Source organism: Budorcas taxicolor, chromosome 13 (assembly GCF_023091745.1).
Source record: "Budorcas taxicolor isolate Tak-1 chromosome 13, Takin1.1, whole genome shotgun sequence".
Lineage (NCBI taxonomy): Eukaryota > Metazoa > Chordata > Mammalia > Artiodactyla > Bovidae > Budorcas > Budorcas taxicolor.
In genome coordinates this window covers 62007212-62031999 of record NC_068922.1, presented here as the reverse complement: position 1 = coordinate 62031999, position 24788 = coordinate 62007212, and the positions used below count along the sequence as shown (strand labels likewise).

The 24788-nt window shown below is 53.8% G+C and overlaps 1 protein-coding gene across 1 annotated transcript in view; it reads right to left on the bottom strand.

The window, feature by feature from the left end:
• The window catches only part of EFCAB8 (EF-hand calcium binding domain 8), a 46567-nt gene that overhangs the window by 16965 nt on the left and 4814 nt on the right, over window positions 1-24788 (bottom strand). The window contains exons 3-15 of the mRNA XM_052650444.1: window positions 21411-21529; window positions 19770-19873; window positions 19163-19298; window positions 15913-16018; window positions 15596-15680; window positions 14923-15047; window positions 12921-12994; window positions 10678-10808; window positions 6113-6180; window positions 5647-5798; window positions 3619-3756; window positions 2157-2270; window positions 807-1034 (exon numbers count right to left, since the gene is read on the bottom strand). Coding sequence (XP_052506404.1) covers window positions 807-1034; window positions 2157-2270; window positions 3619-3756; window positions 5647-5798; window positions 6113-6180; window positions 10678-10808; window positions 12921-12994; window positions 14923-15047; window positions 15596-15680; window positions 15913-16018; window positions 19163-19298; window positions 19770-19873; window positions 21411-21529 — 1580 coding nt within the window. The remainder of the gene's footprint in view (window positions 1-806; window positions 1035-2156; window positions 2271-3618; window positions 3757-5646; window positions 5799-6112; window positions 6181-10677; window positions 10809-12920; window positions 12995-14922; window positions 15048-15595; window positions 15681-15912; window positions 16019-19162; window positions 19299-19769; window positions 19874-21410; window positions 21530-24788) is intronic.

The window sequence follows — 24788 nt, the reverse complement described above, 5'->3', positions numbered from 1 at the left end:
GCCAGGGATCAAACCCACTGACTCAGGACCTCCTGCTGCTACTGCTACTGCCAAGGCGCTTCAGTCGTGTCCGACTCTGTGTGACCCCATAGACGGCAGCCCGCCAGGCTCCCCCGTCCCCGGGATTCTCCAGGCAAGAACACTGGAGTGGGCTGCCATTTCCTTCTCCAGTGCATGCAAGTGAAAAGTGAAAGGGAAGTCGCTCAGTCGTGTCCGACTCTCCGCGACCCCATGGACTGCAGCCTACCAGGCTCCTCCATCCACGGGATTTTCCAGGCAAGAGTGCTGGAGTGGGGTGCCACTGAGTCTCCTGCATTGGCAGGTGGATGCCTTACCACTGGAGCCACCTGGGAAAATCCTCCCAAGATATAAGATGAGAAGTGCTAACACACTACAAGAGTAAGAGTAGCTGACATCTGAAGAACATCTGTGGAGGACAGGCCCTATTATCTATTGATTTCATTTATTTTAAGATTTTTTTAATGTGGACCATTTGTTGTCTTTATTGAATTGGTTACCATATTGCTTCTGTTTTATGTGTTGGGTTTTTTTGGCCTCAAGGCATGTGGGATCTTGCCTCCCCGACCAAGGATCAAACCCCCACCCCCTGCAATGGAAGGTGAAGTCTTAACCACTGGACCTTCAGGGAAGTCTCAACTATCTTCATTTTATGCACAAAGGCTCAGGGAGGCACAAAGCCAGGGAGTCTGTGTGCACAGCCTTTCAGGGAGATATGAGAAATAGCACGTGCTGGGGGTCACAAGAGCTGTGAGGGGCCCCCAGGGCCCCCTGTGGGCCAGACTGACCTCTAACTGGTCCGCGTTGGGGAAGGTCAGCAGGCATTCGCCAACGCTGTAGTTCCACATCTTCACGGTGCCATCACGCAGGCCCGTCAGCAGACACCCCTCTGACTCATCCAGGGACATGGCGGTCAGCTCCACTTGCTGGTCACCCGTCACTGAGAACTCCATCAGCCTCCTGCCCGTCACGGCCTCCCACACACTCACCATGCCGCTCAGACAGCCGCTCACCACCTGTGGGGGAGCACACAGCCGGGGCTCCTGGGGAGGGGAAGGCCCCCACTCCCAAGGGCAGCCGCCAGCTGGCATGACTGCTGGTAGCCCAGCCACCACTCAGTGTACCGAAAAGACAGGTGCTCTGGGCCCTCCTGCTGCAGGACAACCCACTCTCGAAAACAGGCCTTCCTCTGCCCTCTGCAAACTGGCACAGTTCTTTTAGAAGGAACCACTTTGGTAAAATCCCCTTTAACTCTGAAATGGAATTTATCAGAATCTTTCCAGAGAAAATCATATCGAATCCAGAAAAGACACTTACTGAAAAAGCATTAACATGGAGGATAGGAAAAAAAACAACAGCCTTCTAAGCAGGGAAATGGGTAAAGATAGGTCACCCCACCTGAAGCAACATCACGACAGTGACGATGAAACAGCAACAGGGGATGTTCCTTCAGACTAACCTTCCCATTGAGAACATCTAGAAAAGCTGGATAATGGGGATTTTTTTTTTAACTGGTTAAGGGCATTGAGGAGCCCTAAGGTATGAGGAGTGGTGGTGCCAGGAGCCAGAATGAGAGGGAAACCCAAAGAGGTAAGTGCTGACCTCCCACTGCCAAGGCCACGTTGCAGCAGACAGAGCCACCCTACCCAGAGCCCCGGCCAGGAAATGGGTACCAGTGGGAGGGGGCAGAGGGCCCAGGAGCCCCTGCTGTCCCCACACTTCAGAATCTGCCTGCCTAGTTGCTCTGCCCAATGCAGAGATCTCTGCTCAGGACCACAGCCTGGGCTTCCCTCCCCTTCCATTACAAAGCTGAACCACAGTTTCCCTGGAAATGACCTCCAGGAGCAACACCCACCCCAGGATCTTCAAAGAGCAGCCCACACCCCGTCACACACAGTGGAAAGAAGGCTGTCCAGAACTGACCTGGGGTGGTAGCCAGGGGCACACAGGCTCAAAGGAGTTTGGTGACCCAGTGGCCACTTGGTGGAGCTCCGGTCTCCCCCAGGGCAACTCCTGTGCAAGACAGCTGCTCGCCGACCTCCCGCTGCCCCGTACCACCACCCAAGCTCTGAGAGTCCTGCCCCATCCCGCCCCCTGTGCCTGCTGCCAGCCCTAGAGATAAGCTGCTGCCCACTGACCTGCTTGAAAACCTTGCTGTAGAGGACGGCGCACAGGGGCGTGCTGTGGGTCGTGGTCTTCTCCTCTGCTCTCCCAGGCCCCTGTGTCTCCAGGTACCCTTTCAGGATTCCAATCTGTAGGGGAGGAGCGGCAGACAGTTGGGCAGTCAGAAGGGCACACTGTCAGTGACTGGCCCCAGGGAGAAACTTCCAGTAAACCAAGACAGCAAGACTCCCTCAACCGTGTGCAGGCTTGCTGACACCTCACCCCAACTCCATGCCCCTACTTCCTGAGACCAGAGCTTCCAACCCCTAGAGCTCCTACAACCCCAAAGCACAAGTCCAAGTCCCTTTTGTAACTTCTGAAAAGCATAAGGCCTCGATCGGGTGTCCCCTCATCCAGGAAGCCGTCCCTGACTGCCTTAGCCTCCAGCCAGGCTCAGGATCCTTTCTCTGTGCTCCATGAGGCACCCAGCGCGCATCTACATCACAACGCACAGCATTTTCTATTAAAATTATCTGTTATGCTACTCCCCCATGAGTTCCTTGAGGGGTGGGCCAGTGCCTAATTAATATACTCTCTGCTTTGAAATGGATTTCAAAGGTCTGTTGAATTCAACAAGTGCTGACAGCCGTCCTGACACTCAGCAGAGGGGAAGGAACCCACCAACTCCCTTCTCAGGACACCTGCCATCTGGGAGAGTCAGCCAAGGGCACAAGGACACTGAGGGTGTGACCTGGCCAACAGAGGGAAGAAGAGCCATGTAGAGCCACCACTTCCTCTCAACCACAGATGACACCCTCGTCTCCCTTTCTGGATTGAACCTCTTCTACTGGCTGCCAAGCATCCCTGGAGCCCCCTAACCTCCATCTTGTCGCAGTGCCACCCCCGACCACTGGCACCCTGGACAGTCAGCCCCTTGTGCTTCTCCCAGGCTGTCCCATCCTGAGGGGTTCAGGGCAGACCTCCCATGGGCACCAGCTAAGTCACGGCTCACAGGCAGGCTTCATGGCAGGTTCCCCCAGGTTCTCTCCTTCAGAGGGACTGCTCGGGTGTGGGTGTGGGCCCTGCCCTCTCGGGGCTCATGATTTGGCAGGAAGACAGTCACGCTACCATAACAGGATGCAGTCGTAAGGGCTGTGATCCAGGGCAGGCAAGGGGGCTTGGAGCGAAGGCTTCCAACCTAGCCTGGGGGTCAAGGTGGGCTCCGGAAGGAGGGACTGGAGGAGGCAAAGGTCAAGAGAGCAGCAAGAGCAACATAGAGGGAGACCACTGGGGGCCTAGAAACAGTCCTCCAGGAAATCGCAGGTGACAGCGCTTTGAGGGCCAGGCCGCAGAGCCCAGCAGCTTTGTCCTCACGGCATACAGCAGTCTCGGTCAGGACAGGATGTGACCACCCCTCGGCATCCCATGGGCCAGCAGGCCATGGCCCCTCCCCTCCTCGTGCAGCCGTGGCCCACCTCCCTCCTGCACAGCACTCACTGAATAGGTGCTACAGATAAGCGAGTTGTCCTCTTTGTGGAAGTAGATGCTGGTGATGGGGCAATGTCCCAGGGCAAAATGCTTCCCGCAGAAGGACTGAAGACACTGGTAGTCTTGCATGTCCCACATGCGAATATTCTGGGGGTGGGAAATCAGCAGAGAGGTCAAGAGTGGGTTCTCAGGGATGCAGCTGGCCTGAGGCCTGAGGGTGCTCCTGAGAGCACAGCCACTGCGCTAAGTCACTGCCACAGACCAAAGCCTATGACAGAGACACCGTGCATGTGGGCTTAGCTGCTCAGTCACATCTGACTCTTTGCGACCCCGTGGACTGTAGCCTGCCAGGGGCCCCTGTCCATTGGATTTCCCAGGTAAGAATACTGGAGTGGATTGCCATGCCTTCCTCCATGGGCTCTTCCCTATCTAGGGATCGAACCCGCATCCCTTACATCTCCTGCATTGGCAGGCAGGTTCTTTACCACTAGCTCCACCTGGGAAGCCCAGAGACATCATTCAGTTCAGGTTCAGTTCAGTCGCTCAGCTCAGTTGTTCAGTCGTGTCTGACTCTTTGCAACCCCATGGACTGCAGCACGCCAGGCTTCCCTGCCCACCACCAACTCCCGAAGTTTATTCAAACTCATGTCCATTGAGTCAATGATGCCATCCAACCATCTCATCCTCTGTCGTCCCCTTCTCCTCCTGCCTTCAATCATTCCCAGCATCAGGGTCTCTTCAAATGAGTCACTTCTTTGCATCAGGTGGCCAAAGTATTGGAGCTTCAGCTTCAGCATCAGTCCTTGCCTATGGTCACATGAGGCAACCGAGCCATACACACTACTCCCAGTCTCCTCTTCCCAAGGCATCTACCCTGCCTGAGCACCTGCTGCTCATTAGCCGAGGATGTAGACCTCACCAGGCAGCCCGTGCCTCTCCAGACACTCAGCTCCCGCCCCAGCCTCCCTCCAGTAAAGCCAGGTGGGGCACAGACAGAACTGCCAACCTAGTTGCCCAAAAGGCCAGCCTGTCCCCCGGGTTCCTCCCAGGTTGAGGAAGTGTCCCCAGAGGGGCCCGTGGAAGTCCCTGTGGGACACTCCTCACCCAGGGGCATCAGCACCAAACTGGACAGGGCAGGGGCTTGAATCCACAGACCCCATCCACATCCTGGCTCTGCTCATCGCTGACCGTGAGCGTCTGTTTCTGTCTCCCCACCCCTCCAGTCTCAGAGTCTTCATCAGAGGGGACGATGCCCAGCTCCCGGCGCTGCCAGAAGCATTCCAGACAATAACAAGTGTGGGGTGTGCTGGGGAGCATGTCCTGGTGACCCAAGGGCCCTGCCCGCTCCTGACCTACTGAGTCCCAGAAGACACAACCTTTTCCCCTGCAGGAAGACACCTGGGACTGTTGATGTGCAATCGCCAGTAGGTGGGGAGAGATCCTGAACCCATAGCTCAGAGGAGCAGAGTAATGGAGCTCGGGCGTTTGAGGAAGGTCCGTTCCGGCCCTGACTGCCAGGGCAGCCAAGAGAGGTCACTGGGAGAGCTGAGAGCAGCAAGTCTGGGTCTGGGGGAGGGGAAAGGCTCACCTGTGTTGTACACCTACTATGTGTCACTCGGGCCACTGCTCCTTTACCACCTGCCCTCCTCTAAATCACTCAACAGCCATTCTCTGGATGAGGAGACTGAGACCTAGTTAAGCGAAGGGCCCTGCCCAGGACCGCAAACTAAGTAGCCAGGCTGGGCTACATGGAAAGCAGCTCTAGTGGGCTGCTCAGAGCTGGGCTCAGGCTTCTACTGTGGTGGGGGGTGAGGTGGTCAGAGACCCATGGTGCCACCTGGGGTACCCCTCTCTAGGCCTTTGGGCACGGGTAGGACCATGGGCAGGGAGGTCCCACCACTCCCTGAGCCTCAGGCTCCTGCCAACTGGCAGCCCCCTGGCTGGCTGAGCTAGCTCATTATCCACGGGCCAGCATCTTTGGCAAACGGCAACTTATGGGTCAGGGGGTGTCAGGGCTGGGCTCCCCCAGGCTGACACCTTGTCCTTGGAGACGCTGAAGAGGATGCTGCTGCCCTTGCTGTTCACAACGACGTGTGTCACCGAAGTCTGATGCCCCTTCATCAGCCACACGGGCTTTCTTGAGAAGAAGGGGTTCCACAGGCGGATGAGGGGGTCATAGCCGCCAGTCACTGGAGTTGAAAACCGGGTATCAGCCACTAGGGGCTTGTGCTGGGACCTTGTCCTGGACAGGCCTCGGACTCCAGCCAGACGACAGCTGCTGTTACGACCCATCCCTGCCCTCCCTACCCCATCCCCTCCACCACGAAGCCAAGCAAGCCCGTGTCACCACTCCACCCCAGGTGCCCATGAGTGGGCACCGGAGTGGCCAGAGGCCAGATACCACGGGGCCTCTCACTCAACTCTGATAGTTCCCACACCCTCAGCAGCCCTCACCCTAGTTCTGCCAGACCAGCACCTTCCACGTGATACAAAGGTTACTTACCCAGGACGTTCTTGTCTGGGCAGTAATCGAAGCAAAGAATCCCTTTTCTCAAATTCAGCACTGACACCCTACAACGGCAAAGGAGGCAGGCTGGGACCAGTGGCCTCGGGAGAGCTTCTGAGCCTGGGGTGGGAGGAGCTGGAGGCAGGGCCGCGGGGGGTGGGGGTACAGGGACGAGTCATTACCTCTCCATCCAAGGAGAGGAGCAGCCCCTGGGACCCTGCCCTAGGCTAGCCCTGCAGCCCCCAGCTCATCGGGCACCAGCAGCGCCTAGAAGAGACGCCCACCCTCGCCTGCCTGTGAAGATGAGAGCAGCCCCCAGAGCAGGAGACTGAACTCCATCGGCACCTTCACTCTCCTGGGATGAGGGGCCTCCCACCCAGGATGCAAAGCAAAGGGCAGGGGAGGGGAGGGCCCCCAAAGGCTGCGGGTAGAAAATAAAGTTCCTGCTGCCTGCCGGTCCCTGTGCAGGGTGCTGTCTTGTGAGTCACCAGGACCCTCACACAACCCTGAAGACTGTCAGCAGCCACGATGAGGGAGCTTGGCCAAGGGCAGGGGCCGGAGGGGACGGGGTTTCGGAATTAAAACCCAGCATGAGCGTGACAGGAAGAGGCAGGAGGCTCAGAACGAGAGCCCCAGGAAAGGAAGAGGTGCTGTAGGACTGGAGGGTAGGGGGGTTCAGAGGGGTGCTCAGGAGGGCATGTCGGCCCAGGGAGGGGTTCCAGGAAGGTCAGGGAGAAAGTCCAGCCCAGTGGCCTCACAGGCCCCAGGGCCCTAGCAGCTCTGTGCCTTCGCGCGTGCTGTCCCCTCATGTCCTCACATCCCGCCCCACCAACTCTTTCTACTCAAACTCTCCCTTCAAAACTCAACTCCAGGCCTTCATGGTGGCTCAGTGGATAAGAATCATCCTGACAACACAGGGGATACGGGTCGATCCCCAGTCCAGGAAGATTCCACGTGCAGTGGAGAGACTAAGCCACAACTACTGACCCATGTGCTGCAACTGCTGAAGCCCGTGTACCTACAGCTTGTGCTCTGTAATAAGAGAGGCCCCTGCAACGAGGTGCTCCCGCACTGCAGTGAAGAGCAGCCCCCACTCACAGCAACTAGAGAAAGCCCACACATCGCAACGAAGACCCAGCACAGCCATAAGTAAATAAACTCAACTCCAGCATGTTCTCAACCAGACTTGGCCCTGAACTGCTCCTCTGCCACTACCCAGGGGGCTAAGCCTGGTTATCACCATAGAGGCTCTCTCTCCTGAATTCCCACTATTCAGCCGAGCCCCAAATTCTCTTTGCCCACATCCCACCAGGGCCCAGGCCCCCTTCACTTCTGTATCAGCCTCCTGGGGTGGGGGGCTCTTAACCTCCTGCCTTTTTCCCACTTCTCTGTGCTCCCCACTCCACAGCCAGAAGGCTTCCTCTAAAACTCAAAAGTTCAAGAAAAGCATATGAAATATCTATGTTGTCAAACCAAATATGTCTCCCTCCACACTGAATGTGTGCAAAGAAATATTCTGGAAGAACTGTCACAAAATGTTACCAGAAACTATTTCAGGCTGATTCACCCATCTATTCAACAAAGGTTTCCCAGTTCCTATGCCCTTCCAGGATGAGCAGGCAGGATGCTCCTGCCTTCACTGGAGCTTCCCTTCTAGAGGAAAACCACCTGAGCAAGCAAAGAATAGAGAGACAAGCAAAGAATAGAGACAAGTCCTGCGGGGAAATAAACAGACTGCTGAAGGAGACCAGGTCTGCAGGAGACTTCTGTGTGGAGAAGAGATTGGAAGGTCAGGGTGCGACTCAGGGAAGAAGGCCACAAGGCCACTCCAGAGGCAGAATTTGGGTTGACAGTGCCGGCCCCACCTGCAGAGGCCGTGCCCCAAGAGGGCATCACCTAACTCACTGGAAAAGACCCTGATGCTGGGAAAGATCAAAGGCAGGAGGAGAAGAGGATGACAGAGGATGAGATGATTGGAAGGCATCACGGACTCAATGGACATGAGTCTGAGCAAGTTCCGGGAGTGGGTGATGGGCAGGGAAGCCTGGCGTGCTTCCCTGGCGGGGGCTCGCAGCCTTAGACACAACTGAGAGACTGAACAAGAGCAGTCAGTGGTGCCCCCTGCTGGCCAGGACGTGTACTGCACGCATACATGAAGAAACGGGGTATGTGCACAGGTGTATAGCTATATATTCTGCAACCCACCCCTAAAATAAATCTTGATGTCCACTCCTGGCGGACTCCAGGCCACTATCGTGTGCGCCCTGAGTTAATACAACGGCGTCCTTACTGGTGTCCTTATTTCCCCTCCTGCGCATACACGGTTTCCCTCTTAGCTCAGTCGGTATAGAATCTGCCTGCAATGAAGGAGACTCGGGTTCAATTCCTGGGTCAGGAAGATCCCCTGGAGAAGGAAACAGCAACCCACTCCAGTATTCTTGCCTAGAGAAGCCCATGAACAGAGGATCCTGGCAGGCTGCAGTCTACGGGTTCACAAGAGTTGGACACGACAACGACTAATACCGCCACGACCACCACTCGCAACAGAGTGGCCAGAAAGATGCTCCACACGTCAGACCACACCATTCCTCTGCTCAGAACCGTCCTACAACCCTGCCCATATCTAATTCCAAATAGTAACAACAAGATGTTTTTGAGACACTTGGGTAAAGATGAACTTGGATAGCACTAGGAATATTAAAGTGTTAGTTGCTCAGTTGTGTCCAACTCTTTGCAACCCCATGGACTGTAGCCCACCAGGCTCCTCTGTCTATGAGATTTTCCAGGCAAGAATACTGGAGTGGGTAGCCATTCCCTTCTTAAGGAGAATCTTCTCAACCTAGGGATCAAACTTAGAAAGCATTATACTATTTCTGTATTTCTATAAAATCTTTCATAAAAGGAAAAATGTTTCAAAAACAAAAAAACAGGCAGAGAGGAGCAATGCAAAGGCCTGGGGGCAGGAACATGCTTGAACCACGAGGTCGCCAGTGTGGCTGGAGTGGGAAGGCAGCAGGGCGAGCCACTGAGGCCCTCGTGGGCACAATGCAGTAATCCCTGTGACAGCCTCCTCCCACTGAGACCCAACAAAACAAGAAGCTGAATGAGAGACATGTCACCAACATGAGGTAATACTCCCACCAAATCAGAGGAACCAAACCGACAAGCCAGCTCCAAGCAAAATGCCACCACACCACTCCACTCAAAGCACAAAAAGCAAGATGGGAGCCTCCCCACCACCTCAGGCATATGCTCCCCTCCTCCAGCCTAGAGTTAGCTCCAGGACTTGAGGATTGGATGAGGGAACGGGGAAGGGGAGGGGGCCCAACAAGATTCCAGATTCATTTATGTTTGAATCTTCTTTACATATATACATATACCTGTATGACTAACAGTTGATTTTATTTTCTTGGCTGCACATGCAGCTTGTGGGATCTTAGCTGTCCAATCATGGATGAAACCTGGGCCCTCAGTAGTGAAATCGTGGAACCCTAACCGCTGAACCACCAGGGAATTCCTAACAGTTGATTTTCAAAAAGTGAAAAAAGACAACACAAGAAAATACTCCCTCTGGGGTAAAGGAATCAAACAAGAAGGAAATATATTAGAACCATCTCCAAAGAATTAGTGTGGTCAACTACAGGCCATGCAGGGCACTCACTCACGTAAGCCTTGAGGTAAGTGAAGGGCTGTTATCGTCCCCTTTGAGAACAGGAGGAAACTGAGGTTCACAGAAGTAAAGCAACTCACGTTCACCCCTTCACTCAGAAAACATTTTTCTGACTGTCTCATACTATGTGCCAGCCTTTGTGCTGAACTTTGTGTATAGACTGGTGGATAAAAGAGACCTTATATTTTTGCTGCTGGTGGCAATGCCAGAATGATTAAAACCAGACTCCGTAAAAGTTCTCATCACAGGAAAGGAAAAAAGAAATGTGTAACTGTGTGCAGTGATAGATGTTAACTAGACTTACTGTGATCCTTTCACAACACATGTGTGTTAGTCGCTCAGTCACGTGTGACTCTTTGGGACCCCATGGACTGCAGCCCGCCAGGCTCCTCTGTCCGTGGGATTCTCCAGGCAAGAATACTGGAGTGGGTTGCCATGCCCTCCTCCAGGGGATCTTCCCAACCCAGGAGTCGAACCCATGTCTTCCACATTGCAGGTGGATTCTTTGCTGACTGAATCCCCAGGGGAGCCCTCACAAATTATATATGAGTATCAAGTCATTCTATTGCACACCTGAAACTTAATATAATACTTTATGTCAATTTTCAAAACTGACAATCTCAATTTTAAAAAATGAAAAACAGACTCCAGAGCCCATATTCCAACCACCACAGCCCACTGTCAGCTCTCAGGACACACAGTGATTCTTTGTATCCAGCCTGATCCACAGGCCTCTGTACTGCCCACAGGAGATGCCACTGTCCTGGAGGCAGGCCACCTCTCAGCAGGGATGGCCACATATGGCTGAAGCGAAGCTGGCATCCCAGAGTCTGTGTCACCACCCACCCTCTCCCAGACCCACCACCTCCACCTGGAGATGGGTGCCCCTTACTTGAGGCTGTCTGGGACTTTGGATGGCAACACTGTCAGCACCAGAGAGGACTTGTCAATGGCTGAACAGGAGGCCACCAGGTTCAGCTGGGGGATGAACTTGACCTGTTGGCACCAGTTGAGGTGGAGAGCCTGGAAAGAGAGCGATGGCGGTGGAAGACCCAACCCAAGCACGGTCGTCCAGGCCTAGCCCCGCCTTGTCCAGGCCCAGCTCCCAGAAAGCGGCAGGTACCAGAGGCTGGCAGGGCCAGGAGATCCCACGTCTAGTACTAGTGATGAAGGCTCTGGCAAAGTGCTCCAGCTAATGTGGAGCACAGTCCTAGCCCAGGTGATGTGACCAGGACAGTATGGCCACCAGTTGTCAGTGGAACAGGTGAGAAGCACTGAAATCTCCTGCCACGTGAACTCTTGTTTATAGATCAGAGGACAGGCTAGGTCCAGTGCATACTAACACCATTCCCTGTGGCCCCATCCCAAGGTGGGAGGCAGGATGGATCCAGGTCTGCCTAGTCGACAGTCCCTGCCATCCACCCTCATTCCTAGCTGACAGGGAGCCAGTGCTTCCCGGCTCCCCCACACCCTCCTCAGGTTTGTCAGGACGAGGTATGCGGAACACGGGGATGTTATCTGGTGCAACTTGGGTGGAAAAAAGGCTGCAACCCACAGGCCTAGGGCATGGCCTGGCTGGATGCACTCTGAGGTCTGGCCCCATGCTTGGCCTTCCAGTCGGGAGATTTTCCTCTCCAGGACAAGAATGGACAAGGTGACTGGAGGGGTCGTCAGGCACTGAGCTGGGTTTCATGTGCGCTGTTTCACCAAGTGCCTGTCACGGTGAGGGCTGGAGGATGGTTTGATTACCAAAGGCTGACGAAGCGATCAGCCACGCCTATGTAATGAAGCTACCGTAGAAACCCAAAAGGACGGGATTCAGAAAGCTTCTGGGCTGGAGAACACGTGCAGGGAGAGTGGGGACCCAGACAGGGATGGCAGCTCCACGCCCCCTTCTGCCGTGCCTTCTGCATCTCTGCCACCTGGCTGTTCCTAAATTACATCTTTTTAATAAAAAAAAAAAAAAAAAAAGGGTAATCTAGTGAAGTGAAACATTTCTCCAAGTTCTGTGAGCTACTCTGGCAAATTAATCAGACCCAAGGAGGGGGGGGCCATGGAAACCTCATTTATGCCAGTGGGTCAGAAGCACGGGTGACAACCTGAACTTGCACTTGGCATTGGAAGTGGAGGGCAGTCTCGTGGGACCCTTAACCCGCAGGGTCTGATGCTATCTTTGGGTAGACAGTGTTAGGATTGAGTTGAATTGTAGGAAAGCCAGCTCATGTCAGAGAACAGCTCAGAGGTATGGGAGAAAAACAATTATTGTGACAGGTGCTGCAATCCTATATGCCAGGGGGTACCCAACCTCCAGGATCTAATGCCTGATGAGCTGATGTAATAACAATAGAAACAAGGTGCACAATAAATGTAATGCGCTTGAATCATCCTGAAACCATCCCCCACCCCAGTCAATGGAAAAACTGTCTTCCATGAATCATTCCCTCATGCCAGGTTGGGGACCTCTGCTATAAGCGCTGCAGTGAAAGGATGAAGGCAGAGGTGGATGGCAAGCAAGGCTGTGCTAGGCTGGCTGGTTGGGACCCAGAGGAAGTCGAGGGGTGCGTACGGCAAGTAGGGTGAGAGCACAGCAGCCTAAAGGAATGGCACGTGTCAAGGCCCTGCAGTGCCAAGGGCTTCACACTCAGAGAGCAGCAGTTCGCTGGCATTTCTGTGGCAGAGTGAGGAGAAGCAAGGTAGAAAGCAGGACCAGAAACAAGCCAGGGGCCAGAGCCCTTCCTGTCCTGATGGTCGTGGGGTGCACTTGAAACTTTGTTCAAGCAGGACAGCTACTGGGATTTTGAGCAAAGGAGTGACCTGACTATATTTCTAGCTCATGATTCTTGAAGTTGCTGAATGCAGAAAGCACCATGTGGAGAAAGGAATTGGGCAATGGTGAGAAGCCACCCAGGAGGGGGCATGTCTGAGCAAGGAAAGTGGTGAGAGAGACCAGCCTCGCCTGGGGATTCTGCAGAAAGAGCTGAGGGGATCCAGCAGGTGCCTCCACCCCCTTCCCCGGGGACCAGTGCCCAACGCCACAGACCCAAGGGCAGATCCACCTGCTGTATTTATTTGTGAGTGGTACATGTGTACAGCTAGTTACCACGGAAACAGCCAAGGAAAGAAGAGCCCCCTTACCTTCAGCCTGTAACTTCTATACATAGGGGACTTCTCACTTAGAAGCCTCCGGGTAGAAACGTTGGTCCAGTTATCTGATAGGGGAGAAAATCAAGGCCCAGGTCACCAGGTCTTCCCATTTGCAGGACAAACAAGACCTCAAAAGCAAGACCCCTTGAGCTGGTTTGCAACTCCTATGCACCTCAAAAGGCTTTCCCATACAAACGCTCGCTCAAACCTCCCTGTGTCCTGGCAACTTCAGTGCAGACACTGAACTTGGCACCCAGAAAACAGACCCGAGCCAATAAACACTGAAGCCCAGAGTCCCCCTGTCAGCCCCTGGCAGAGCTGGAGCCAGATTTTAGAGACTCAACTCTCCCCTCTCCATTAGAGAGCTCGGACTCTGCAGGAGCGGAGAATGAGCTGAGATCCCGGGCTCATATTCATTCTGAAAACAGTCATTTGGGAGTTTGTCATTCTGCTTCAAACTACATGCCCCATCTTATCTGGCAAATATGAGCTCCCAGAAGTTGCATGCATGCGTCGTAAAGCAAGCGTGTCTGGAGCATGCATGGTAAGCACAGCCCTGCCCTCCACTTTCTCTCCTTCCACCTTCTAGCAAATCCGTGAACTGAATGTGCTCATCCCCATTTGAATAAGGGAACTGAAGCACAGGGGACAGCAACGGGGTCCAGGTCACACAGAGCTGGTCTGTCCAGCCCCTCCCAAGTCGACACACTGCTGGATGCCCCTTCTTGTTTGTCCCCAGCCTTCAGTCAGCATGTGGTGTGGAAGGATTCCCATCCAACACTCCAGCCTCATCTGCCTCCCTTCCAATTTCCTGTCCACCACTCAGCTCAAAGACCACCACAACCTCCTGTGCTAATCTGCAGGGTGGCATAGTGACCAGGGTGGGCTCCCTCAGGGCAGGTTGGGCACCAGGGCTAGAGGCTGATGAGGCAGGCACATGGGGTGCCAGACCCCTTCTGCGTCCAGGGCAGCACCTGTCTTCTGCCTGGCTGGTAGTGGATGCTGCCCAACAAGCTAGGCAGGGGGTGTCACCAAGGCCTGGGAGGCCCTGGAGAGAGTCTTGCTCAGAAACTCTGACTGGAAGCCCAAGCGGCCACTCTGGAATCCTTGATGGAGGGGAGTCAGTGTTCCTGGGGGCTGGGGCCCCTAGTGGCCTCTGCCTCCTCCAGATGGATGTGGAGCGGCCTGGAGGACTGACACTGTGGGTGGAAGCCTCGATCCTGGGCAGGGTCCAGTTCAGACAAGCCCCGGACAGCCCCAGGCTCCAAGGCCATGGGATCCCTTGCCGCTTGGCAGAGCATCCCCAAACAGCACCCTCCAGCATTTAGTCAGCTTGAGATACAGCCCAGCAAGAGGTTCAGGTGCCAGCTCTGGGGCAGACTGCCTGCCTGGGATCTCAGTCATCACTGTGGGGCCTGTGCAAGCCTTCATCCCCTTTACCCTCCCCTGCTCCTCCCTTAACAGACTGTGACAACATCAGCCCCTCCTGGAGCAGGTGAACTGCAGGAGGTGACATGCTCAGCTCCCAAGGGCTCGGCGAAGGTCACCTGCTGATTCATGCTGTGGAGCTGGGCTTTCCTCCAGGCTCCGCAGAGCCCACCTTCAGGGCAGCCTCTCAGCTCCACCCCACTCCCCACCTACAGGCAGCTCCCAGCCATGGAGAGCAGAACTCTGCTTACACGATGGAGGAAGCATGCCCTTGTCCCAAAGCCCAGAGGGGCCACTTAGCTGCCATAGGTTTTTTCCCCCCTAGGATGAGGAGGGTTCTGAAGACTCCCTGCTTCAGCCCCCGAACCAGCCCTCACAGGCACAATTTCCCACCTTCAGAGAGACTGCCGGTCCCCTCAGCCCTGTCCCTGCCCCGCGGTCACCCATCCCCTACCCCCTATAGTGGTTCTGAGCTGAGCACACTGGGGTACCACCACCCCAGGGATGGAACGGGGAGGAGCTCCCAGGACAGAACCGTCTCCTCCAACTCCCCACGTCTCCCTACCCCATTTGGAGGTCCTGGGGAGGACTCGGGGGTTGAAAAGCCCGGTGGTCACATCGTCAGAGGTGAAGATGATGACATTGCCTTTGGTGTCCCCGTAGCAGAACACAGCCCTGTGGTAGTCCGACCTGGAAACGGGGAGACAGAGGAGACCACGGAGCGGCTGGGCACGTCCGGCAGCGCCGCCCACCCCTCCCTGGCTCCCGAGGCCCTCCTCCACCTCAGGAGTGAGGGCAGAGCCCACACAGCTTTCCAGCCTGGACCGCAACAGCCGCCAAACATGGGCCCAGCCACCCAGATCCAGACCATCAGGGAACCAGGTCCAAGAGAAATCAGCACATTTTAAAAAATATATAAATAAATGGCTCCATGGTCCTTCAGCTGCTCTTTGCCAGGTCATCCTACCGATGGACCATGACGTGCTCAGAGCCCTCAGGCCACAGCAGGACAGGCCAGTTTGACAGCTGACCCAGTACGGGAGGGCAAGGAAGAGGAGCCGAGTCTGAGTGGCCGCAAAGAGGGGCCTGAAAGAGGAGCGGCTTGGAGGAAAGAGGACCCAGGCACAGGGGGTGTGGTCACTCCAGAGCCACTTCCAGAGAGGTTTTCTGGAGACCCCAGCCCCACTGAGTGATGCGGCTGCTGCCAAGACCCGGCAGCGCTCTCCTAGGAGACTCACCAGTAGTTCATGGTCAGGACACAGCTGTCCAGATCAGTGAAGGTGAAGACCCGGGCACATTTGTGGCTACTGATATCAAAGAACTCTGGGGAAGAGACAGAGGAGGAGGCCCACATGGGAACCCGAACCCGTGCCCTAGGCCGGAGGTGGGGGGTGGTCATCTCTGGGGACGGTGAGCAGCCTCACTAGTCACCACCCAGCAGTCCTCCCAGGGGACTCCAGCCCAGCTCATGGATGGCTGAGCGACAGATCTCTCTCAGTGCAGGTGCACGGCTCCCGGCGGCCGGGTGCGGGCCTAGGGAGCGGCGGGGACTCACCTATCTTCTGGTCCGTGGACGCAATGGCAATGAGGTTCATGTTGTGCAGACACACCATGTCGATGACCCACATCTGCTGGCTGTGGGACGGATGGATCTGGTAAAGCTGCCAGAAGGGGACAGAGGAGACCTGGTCTGGGGCAGCTCGCCCAGGAGAGCACAGGAGCACAGGGTCCCCACAAACCCTCTCCTGGCCCCCGAGGCCCCAAAGCCAGGCACAGACCTGGTGAGGAGCCCAGCCTTACCACCAACTATAGTGGTGGGCCTTGGATGAGCTTCCAATTTAAAAACCAATGTCCATGTCTGTAAAATGCTTGCTCCTTGGAAAAAAAAGCTATGACAAACCTAGGCAGTGTATTAAAAAGCAGAGATATCACTGAGCCGACAAAGGCCCGTCTAGTCAAAGCTATGGTTTTTCCAGTAGTCATGTATGGATGTGAGAGTTGGACCATAAAGAAGGTTGAGTGCTGAAGAACTGATGCTTTTGAACTGTGGTGTTGGAGAAGACTCCTGAGAGTACTTTGGACAGCAAGGAGATCAAATCAGTCAATCCTAAAAGAAATTAACCCTGAATATTTATTGGTAGGACTGATGCTGAAGCTAAAGCTCCAATACTTTGGCCACCTGATGTAAAGAGCCAACTTGTTGGAAAAGACCCTGATGCTGGGAGAGACTGAAGGCAGGAGGAGAAGGGGATGACAGAGGACGAGATGGTTGGATGGCATCAGCGACTCGGTGAACATGAGTCTGTGCAAACTCAGGGAGATAGTGAAGGACAGAGATGCCTGGCGTGCTGCAGTCCATAGGGTCACAAAGAGTCGGACATGACTGAGCAACTGAACAACAAAAAACCAAATTGGGCTTACAGAACACTTAGCCTCACAGCCGCTTTTAGAACAGTTTGACAAGCTCATCCGAGTTTTAAATGTGCAGTTTGCGATCCTGGGATCCATTTCCAAGAGGCATCTACTGATGTGTTTGCAGGTATTCACAGAGAAGCATAAGCAGGAACGGGCACTGCTGCCCAGCTATGACAGCAGCAGGCCAGACATTGCCTGGAAAGGATGCCCTACATAAACCCACACACCAACCACTGCCCAGACATTAGGGGCGAGGGAGCTGTGTACATACAAGGCAGAAGAGTTACCAAGATCTATTATTACGTGAAAAAGTGAGGTGAAAAGCAGCATTCTAATGTGCTATCATTTGTGTATTTAAAAAGAAAGGTGGGATGTGTGTACAGGCTGTCCACGGAGGAGCACCCCCAAACCGGTCGCAGCAGTTGCCTCCAGTAAACAGAATTCAAGTTGGAGAGAGACAGACTCTTCCACACCCACCCCTCTGTGCCTGAATCTTTCTTCTCTGATTTAATTGACACCTGACATCGGTATTCATTCTGTTTGTTTTGCCTGAGTCTTGTTTACCATCTGCCAGTGTCACCTGGCTTATTAACGAGAAACTGTCCTGCCAGGTTGTGAGGAATGAAAGGAACCATGACAGATGAAGCATCTGAGTGCTGCCTGGCATCAGGGGGAGCTGGGCCAGGCAGGGGTGCCTCCCGCCCTGGTGCCAGCCTCGCACAGCTCTTACACAGACAGAACCTGTGCTGGCATTCCCGGCAGGGGACACCCCGTGCAAAGATGGGTCAGCAGAAACGAGCTGCACTGCCCAGGGAAGAGGAGGAACTTGCCATTTACTCCCTGAATAACGCCATGCAGGCTCTGAACTGTCCCATCAGAACCCAGAGCACCAAGAGCAAGAGCCTGCACTGACAGCGGGGGCGGTCAGGACAATGGACCAGGGCCCCAGAAGCCCCTCTCTGGCACCAGGCTAGGGTCTCACCCACACACAATGGAGGTGATGGTAACGCCCATCACCCCCTCTACCACCCACCCCCCCACACACACACACATGCTGGTGTTCAGACTAGAAATGGACCCCTGGGAAGTCTCAGAGACTTGCCCAAGCTTGCACAGCTGGTAAGTGAAGCCCAGACTCTGGGGCTTTCAGTCTGGACAACCGTGGACCTACAGTGAGTGTGCGAGGCTGGTGCCTGGTAGCTCCCTCTTGCCAACATCCACTTGCCCAAGCAGCCCCTCAGGGAAACAGGCCCATGTCTGCGGCCCTCTACGGGAGCCTCCCTCTGTCCTCTTTGGCCATCCCAGGCTATGGCCCTCAGGAGCACCAAGGTGACCACGTAGGAGTCACAAGCAGAATCTCAGGCTGTGTTCCCCCAATAAGCACACAAGAGAAAAAGAGGGTGGAATGTGCCAGAAACCCCAGCCTCGGGAACACAGGGATGAATTTCCAGGAGCACCTGAGTGAGTTCCTGGAACTCCAGACCTCAGTTCCCTCCATCAGCCACTGGGGGTGGGGCGTGACCCAGAATCCTCCAAGCCCAAAGGATGACGTGACCCCCGACGCAACCAGGAAACACTCTGCAGGCACAGAGCGTGCTCACTCAGCCTCCTCTGAAGAGCAGGCTTCCTCATCTGCTGGCCTGGCAATGCCAAGGCCGCAGCGGCTATTCCTGAGCATTTTATCATTCACCGCACTGGGCCAGGAGCCGACGGCTCAGACGACCGTGATGATGACAATGTCGGCTTATGTTGGTCAGGTGCTTACTGCGTGCCTTGCCCTGCTCCGAGCACCAGGCATGGATGAGGTCATGAAATTCTCCTGGCAGCCCTGTGTGTAGGGGGTACTGTTACTAAGCCCACTTGACAGATGGGGAAACTGCTACACGGAGAGCGCTATAGTCGCTTCCGTGGTCACACAGCTGAGAGATGCTGCAGTCAAGCAGCATCTACACCTGGCAGTTGGGCTCCGAGGCCCATGTTCATAGTCACTGTGACTTCCTCCCTGGTCCAAGCAGAAGATTCGAACCAGCAGGACTTGGTGGTGGAGCGGGTGGGACAGGGACAGGAGGTTGATCACAAGCACCTTGGTGGATGGTGATGCCATTCACTGCCTTGGGGGGCACAGGACAAGGAAGTCTGGTGGGCAAGGCAGGCTACAACGACAGTCAGTCTGGACCAAGTGGGTTTAGGGTGTCTGTTGAGCATACAAGTGCAGTGGACATCTAGGTGGAATCCTGGTCTCAGAAGAGCAGTGTGAGGCTCATGGCCCCACCGGGAAGCCAGACCTGCCCCCAAGAGCAAGCACGGATGCCTAGCCCAGAAGCCCAGAGGAGAAGCCTGCTGGGCTTGAAGGCAGAGGCTCCTTGACCACCCGTGTGGGCCCTGCTCACCCTGAAGGAGCTGGTCAGCATGAAGGACTCTGACCAGAACTGCAGGATGCCATCCTTGGTGACAGTCAGGAAATGGCCAATCTTCTTGAGCCGCTGGACTAAGAACTCCACTTTCACGATCTCACACCCATGATTCCTGTGGAAGGTGATGAGAGGGGAGCCCAGGCCTAAGTGGAAAAATGCCCAGAGGATAGACAAGCTTCCCACATCTGCACCCCGAGAAACTCGCTCCTTGAGACGCGGGCCCTGCCTCTCCCCTGGGGGACTGTCACCACTAACAATGGTGGCCAGAAAGAGAAGAGACCCACGAATGATGCTGGGGTGATGCGGGGATCCCAGAATCATAAGTTTAACCCATGAGATAGCCAGTCAGCTTCCTCATGGTGGGAGATGGCCAGACGAAATTGGGAATAGACGTTCTTTTAAAGGAGAAACGGCCCACGGAAGGCAAGTAGAGTGGGCTTGTGATGAAAACTGCAAAATAAAAGTGTATCCAGCCACAACTCTAATGCTTAGAGACGGAGAGGGGACTCAGGAAGGGGCGCAGGTGCAGGCCGGCCCCAGCCTTGTCCAGACACACCCTTCAGCCCAGGGAGAGGCTCCTTACAGTGGGATGATCCTCATGGGAAGGTGGAAGCGTAGGTGGTACTGGCCCCTCATCATTTTCTCCTTCCCCTGGAACTCGCGCATCACGTAGTCCACGTACTCCTGCTGCCTCAGGAAGAAGCGCCAGAGGGATGGGTGTGGGCCAAACCAAGCACCGGCTCCCAGTGCCTTCCCCTTCTCCCCCAGCCCCTTCCAAGGGTCCCTGGGAGCCCCCAGAGGCTCTGGCGGAGGGAGGCCGCCAAGCACCGGTGCTGTTCTTGGATCTACATCGTGCAGAGGGCCTATTTGCACATGTAAGTGAAGATGGCACAACAGTACCTCCCACCCTACCTCATGCCTGAAATTCTACATGATCCTCACCTCGCCCCACAGCTGGCATCTGCTCGGAGTCCCTTTATTCCCCCACTGTACAGATAATAAGACTGAGGCCCACATAAGTATAGATGAGTTGCCCCAGCTCATATATCAAGTCAATAGCAGAGAAGCATCCATAAGCCACTAGGGCACCTCTAGGCTCTATTGACCAGCCTCATGAAAATACAGCCAAGGCCAGAGCGGACCACCCGGTGAAGCCATAGCAAGATTCAGGCAGCTATGAAGAAAGATCACGGTGTAGATGACAGAGTGCTAGAAACATGTTTATTAGAGAATATTAAGAGAAATGGGCAGTGGAGGTTCAAGAAGGAAGGGACATATGTATACTTACGACTGATTCACATTGTTGTGTGGCAGAAACCAACACAACGCTGTAAAGCAATTACCTTCCAATTAAAAGTAAATTTAAAAAAAGAAATGAAAGCAAAAACTACATATAAAAACAGAAAGTACATCTATGCTTGGGGGGAGGTGTGAAGAGCTGACTACACATGGACTCTTGAAGGAAAATCCCTAGGTCTGAAGACTGACTCAGCTAAAGTAACTCTGTAAGTTCGGGCCAGTTTATTCTTCTCTTGCCTCAGTTTCCCAGTCTGTCAGATAGAGGTACATTACCAGCACCTACCCCATAGGGTTCCTGCGAGGTTTGAGTGTAATGCTATTTAGACTGCTGAGGTCAATACCTGCTCTAGATGCTAGTTGTCATTGTCAGCATTGCTACATCAATACATCAGACTGATTTCTGTACTTTACTGTGTTCTGTAGTATTCTTAAATGTTGTGTATGCTCATTGCAGAACATTTAAAATGTGGGCAGGGGGTAGTGTTATTATTAATATGCTCTAAAACTCTGACTTTTTGTGATTTAACAGACACTGAATGAGCATCAAGAGCCAGGATATGGTTGTAGCATTGGCTGGAACCCCCTTAGCCAAATGGGAGGCCAGTGTGCAGGACCGTTACATGGCAGCTGGAGGCCTCCGCTGCTCACTGCTGGCGGCACAGCTGGCCTCATGCAGGGGTCACCAGCCTTTATCACACACTATCCTGTCCCCCAGAGGGAACAAGCTGCAGCAAGTCCAGCTCTCAGGAGTCTCAAGAGGGCCCCCTTGAAGATGCCAAGTGTTCCCTCTACCCAGAGAGTCCCCCAGAATCTGCCCCCTGGATCCTCAGCCCTCCTTGTGCCCCTCTGACCAGCCATGGCCCATGCCTCCCAGCCTCCCCCCAGCCTCCCTCCCTCTCTGAGGCAGCAGGGGTGCCCTCCTCACCCAGGTGATGAAGCCATTACAGTTCAAGTCCACCTTCAAAAACAGCGCCTCCAGCATCTCTTCTGACATATTGCTCAGAATCTTCTTCACAGCCTTAATGAAAGTTTTCATGTCCAGGGCTTCAAGAGAGAGAAGGAAGAACACCATCCTCTTCATCGCAAGTGCCCTGGCCCATCACCAGCCACAGTGTTCCTGGACGTCTGGGTGTTAGGGGAGGCGGGGTTGGGCACACAGAGGGTCACGCTGCTGGATTATCTTTTCCATCTTATCTGTTCAACATTCGATCACCCACAAATCCTGGCTCCACACCTGCTGCATGACAGCATTGTGGTGGCCCCAGAGCAATGAGGGGGAACGGGTACTAAAAAAGATCAGATTCGAGGTCAGATCCCATTTCTGAGCAAATAAGACCGACCAGGCATTGAGACAAAGAAAACTGATGAAAACTCACAAATAAATGAATAGGAAAGGAGAAAAACTTCAACAATGGCAACAAAGAGACATAAATAAATCCAAAGCTATAGAGGGAGAAGAGATGTGCATCTTTTAGAGGCAATTAAAATGCAACCTTGGGCTGGAGAGAAAGATGAAAAGGGGAGAGGAACAAGGAACAGAAGGACAAGAACCAAAAATTTTTCCCCTGCTGGGTTTTGTGGCTACAAGGAAATCTGTCTGCAGAGGGGTCAATTACTCCTGTCTAGGTTTTCAAAAAATAATCACAGTCTTTAAAAAGTGCACTTTTATGGGGACTTCCCTGGTGGTCCACGCCCCCACTGCAGGGGGCCTCGGTTTGATCCCTGGTCAGGGAACTAGATCCCACATGCCGCAAGTAAAGATACCCAATGCCACAACTAAGACCCACTGCAGCCAAAAAAATAAATAGAAACACTTTTCTAAGTGCTTCTAAAACCCGCTGCAAATACGTGGAACTCTCACCTTGGCCTGAAGGCTCTTCTCTAGGACCTCACCTCCCACCACTGTCCCCTTCATTCTCTGCGGCAGCCACCATGTCCCCACACCTGCCACCTCAAGGTCTTTGCACTGCCCGGTTCCTCCACAGGGAAGCCTTTTCCCAGAGACTCTCTAAGGAGGCGGCACAGCACCCTACCTGGTTCTGCTGCCCCCTGACCTTCCTCATTACCACCCTGGCTGTGAGCTCAGGGAGTACAGGGCTAAGCCTGTCCCCTCCATGACCGAGTCCTTACGTGAAGCAGATGTTTGTTCCCTGAGTGTGTCCTTCAGCACTGGGGGATGTGATGATGATGACTGGGTACCAGTATCATCTGAGTTTATTCACACTGACTGGCTGATGGTGGTGGGGCGGCTGGGGGCAGTGGGGCATGAGGAAACTCTGACATAAAGAGGTGGGCTATGAGCCCAAGGTCACATAGCTGGTGAGTGGTGGCACCGAGCCATTCCCAGCAATCTGGGGTCACGCTCTCACCCTGCTCCGTGCTCCTCATGAAACAACCAGCTCTGTGCTACAGTGACAACTGTCATCGCTTACAGCTAGACTGAGGAACAAATGAAAGGCTGAACGAAAGGGGCCCTGCTTAAAGAAAGACCCAGCCTGCTCCTCTGAAGTGATAGCCAAGAGCCTTACACGTTTGAGTGACACGTAACGGTCCCTCTGTGTATCAGATGAACAGCAGCCCACGAGCTTGGAACCATCCCCTCGGGGAAGAGCTGGCAGTCTAAGTGCCTTTGTGCAGAATTAATGAACAAACGCCTCTTGACAGCGCTACAGGGAGAGTCCTTTCATTGCTGTTTAAGAACCTATATATATTGTTCACTGCCGTATTATTTTCATATTCTTCTTAAAAACAGCTAACATTCAGAAAACTAAGATCATGGCATCCAGTCCCATCACTTCATGGCAAATAGATGGGGAAACAGTGGCTGACTTTATTTTTCTGGGCTCCAAAATCACTGCAGATGGTGATTGCAGCCATGAAATTAAAAGACACTTACTCCTTGGAAGGAAGGTTATAACCAACCTAGACAGCATATTAAAAAGCAGAGACATTACTTTGCCAACAAAGGTCTGTCTGGTCAAGGCTATGGTTTTTCCATTGGTCATGTATGGATGTGAGAGTTGGACTATAAAGAAAGCTGAGCGCTGAAGAACTGATGCTTTTGAACTGTGGTGTTGGAGAAGACTCTTGAGAGTCCCTTGGACTGCAAGGAGATCCAACCAGTCCATCCTAAAGGAGATCAGTCCTGGGTGTTCACTGGAAGGACTGATGTTGAAGCTGAAACTCCAATACTTTGGCCACCTGATGCGAACAGCTGACTCATTTGAAAAGACCCTGATGCTGGGAAAGATTGAGGACACGAGGAGAAGGGGACGACAGAGGATAAGATGGTTGGATGGCATCACCGACTCAATGGACATGGGTTTGGGTGGACTCCGGGAGTTGGTGACTGACAGGGAGGCCTGGCGTGCTGCGGTTCATGTGGTAGCAAAGAGTGGGACACGACTGAGCGACTGAACTGAACTGAAAAAAACTGTTGAGTATAAGAAGAGACTAGACACAAAGGTGTCCTGGAAAGGATGGGTACACTGTGGGGGCCAGCCAGGTCCCCTGCACATTGCTGCTAAAAAGAAACACTCACCCAGTCTCACACGTATAGTGAACAAATGGTTCATTAAGAGCTCTTGTGGTCCAGTGGTCAAGAATCCACCTTGCAACACAGGGGACATGGGTTCAATCCTTGGTTGGGGAACTAAGATTCCACCGGCCGAGGAGCAACGAGGCCCACGTGCTGTACCTGCTGAGGGCCGCATGCCCTGAAGCCCACCTGACACGACCTGAGAGAGTCTGTGTGCCACCAGGAAAGATCCCGCTTGACGCCACTAAGGCGTGACACAGCCAAGTAAATAATTTTTAAAAATAGCTCTTGAAGCACAAAAGTGAAAATATCATGTCCCTGGGGAGGGAAGGAGTGAGGGAGTGAGAGTCACTCAAGCGTGTCCAACTCTTTGAGACCCTATGGATTGTATGTAGCCTCCCAAGCTCTTCTGTCCAGACAAGAATACTGGAGTGGGTTGCCATTTCCTTCTCCAAGGGATCTTCCTGACCCAGGGATCGGGCACTAGTCTCCTGCACTGCAGGCAGATTCTTTACCATCTGAGCCACCAGGGAAGCCTGGCTACCCTTAATACATTCCCTAGGGTCAGCATTGTAAAAATACTGTTATTTTTACTGTTATTGTTTAAAAAAAATAGTGGTCTACTTCAAAAAGAGGGAAAGGTGATGGCACTTTAAAAATTTTGACCTGTGTGAATATATTACCTGTTCAAAACAAAATACAATAAAAACTCTGGCCAAAACTGTGAATGTTGGGTCCTCCAAGACATGGGTGGTGCCTCCCGGC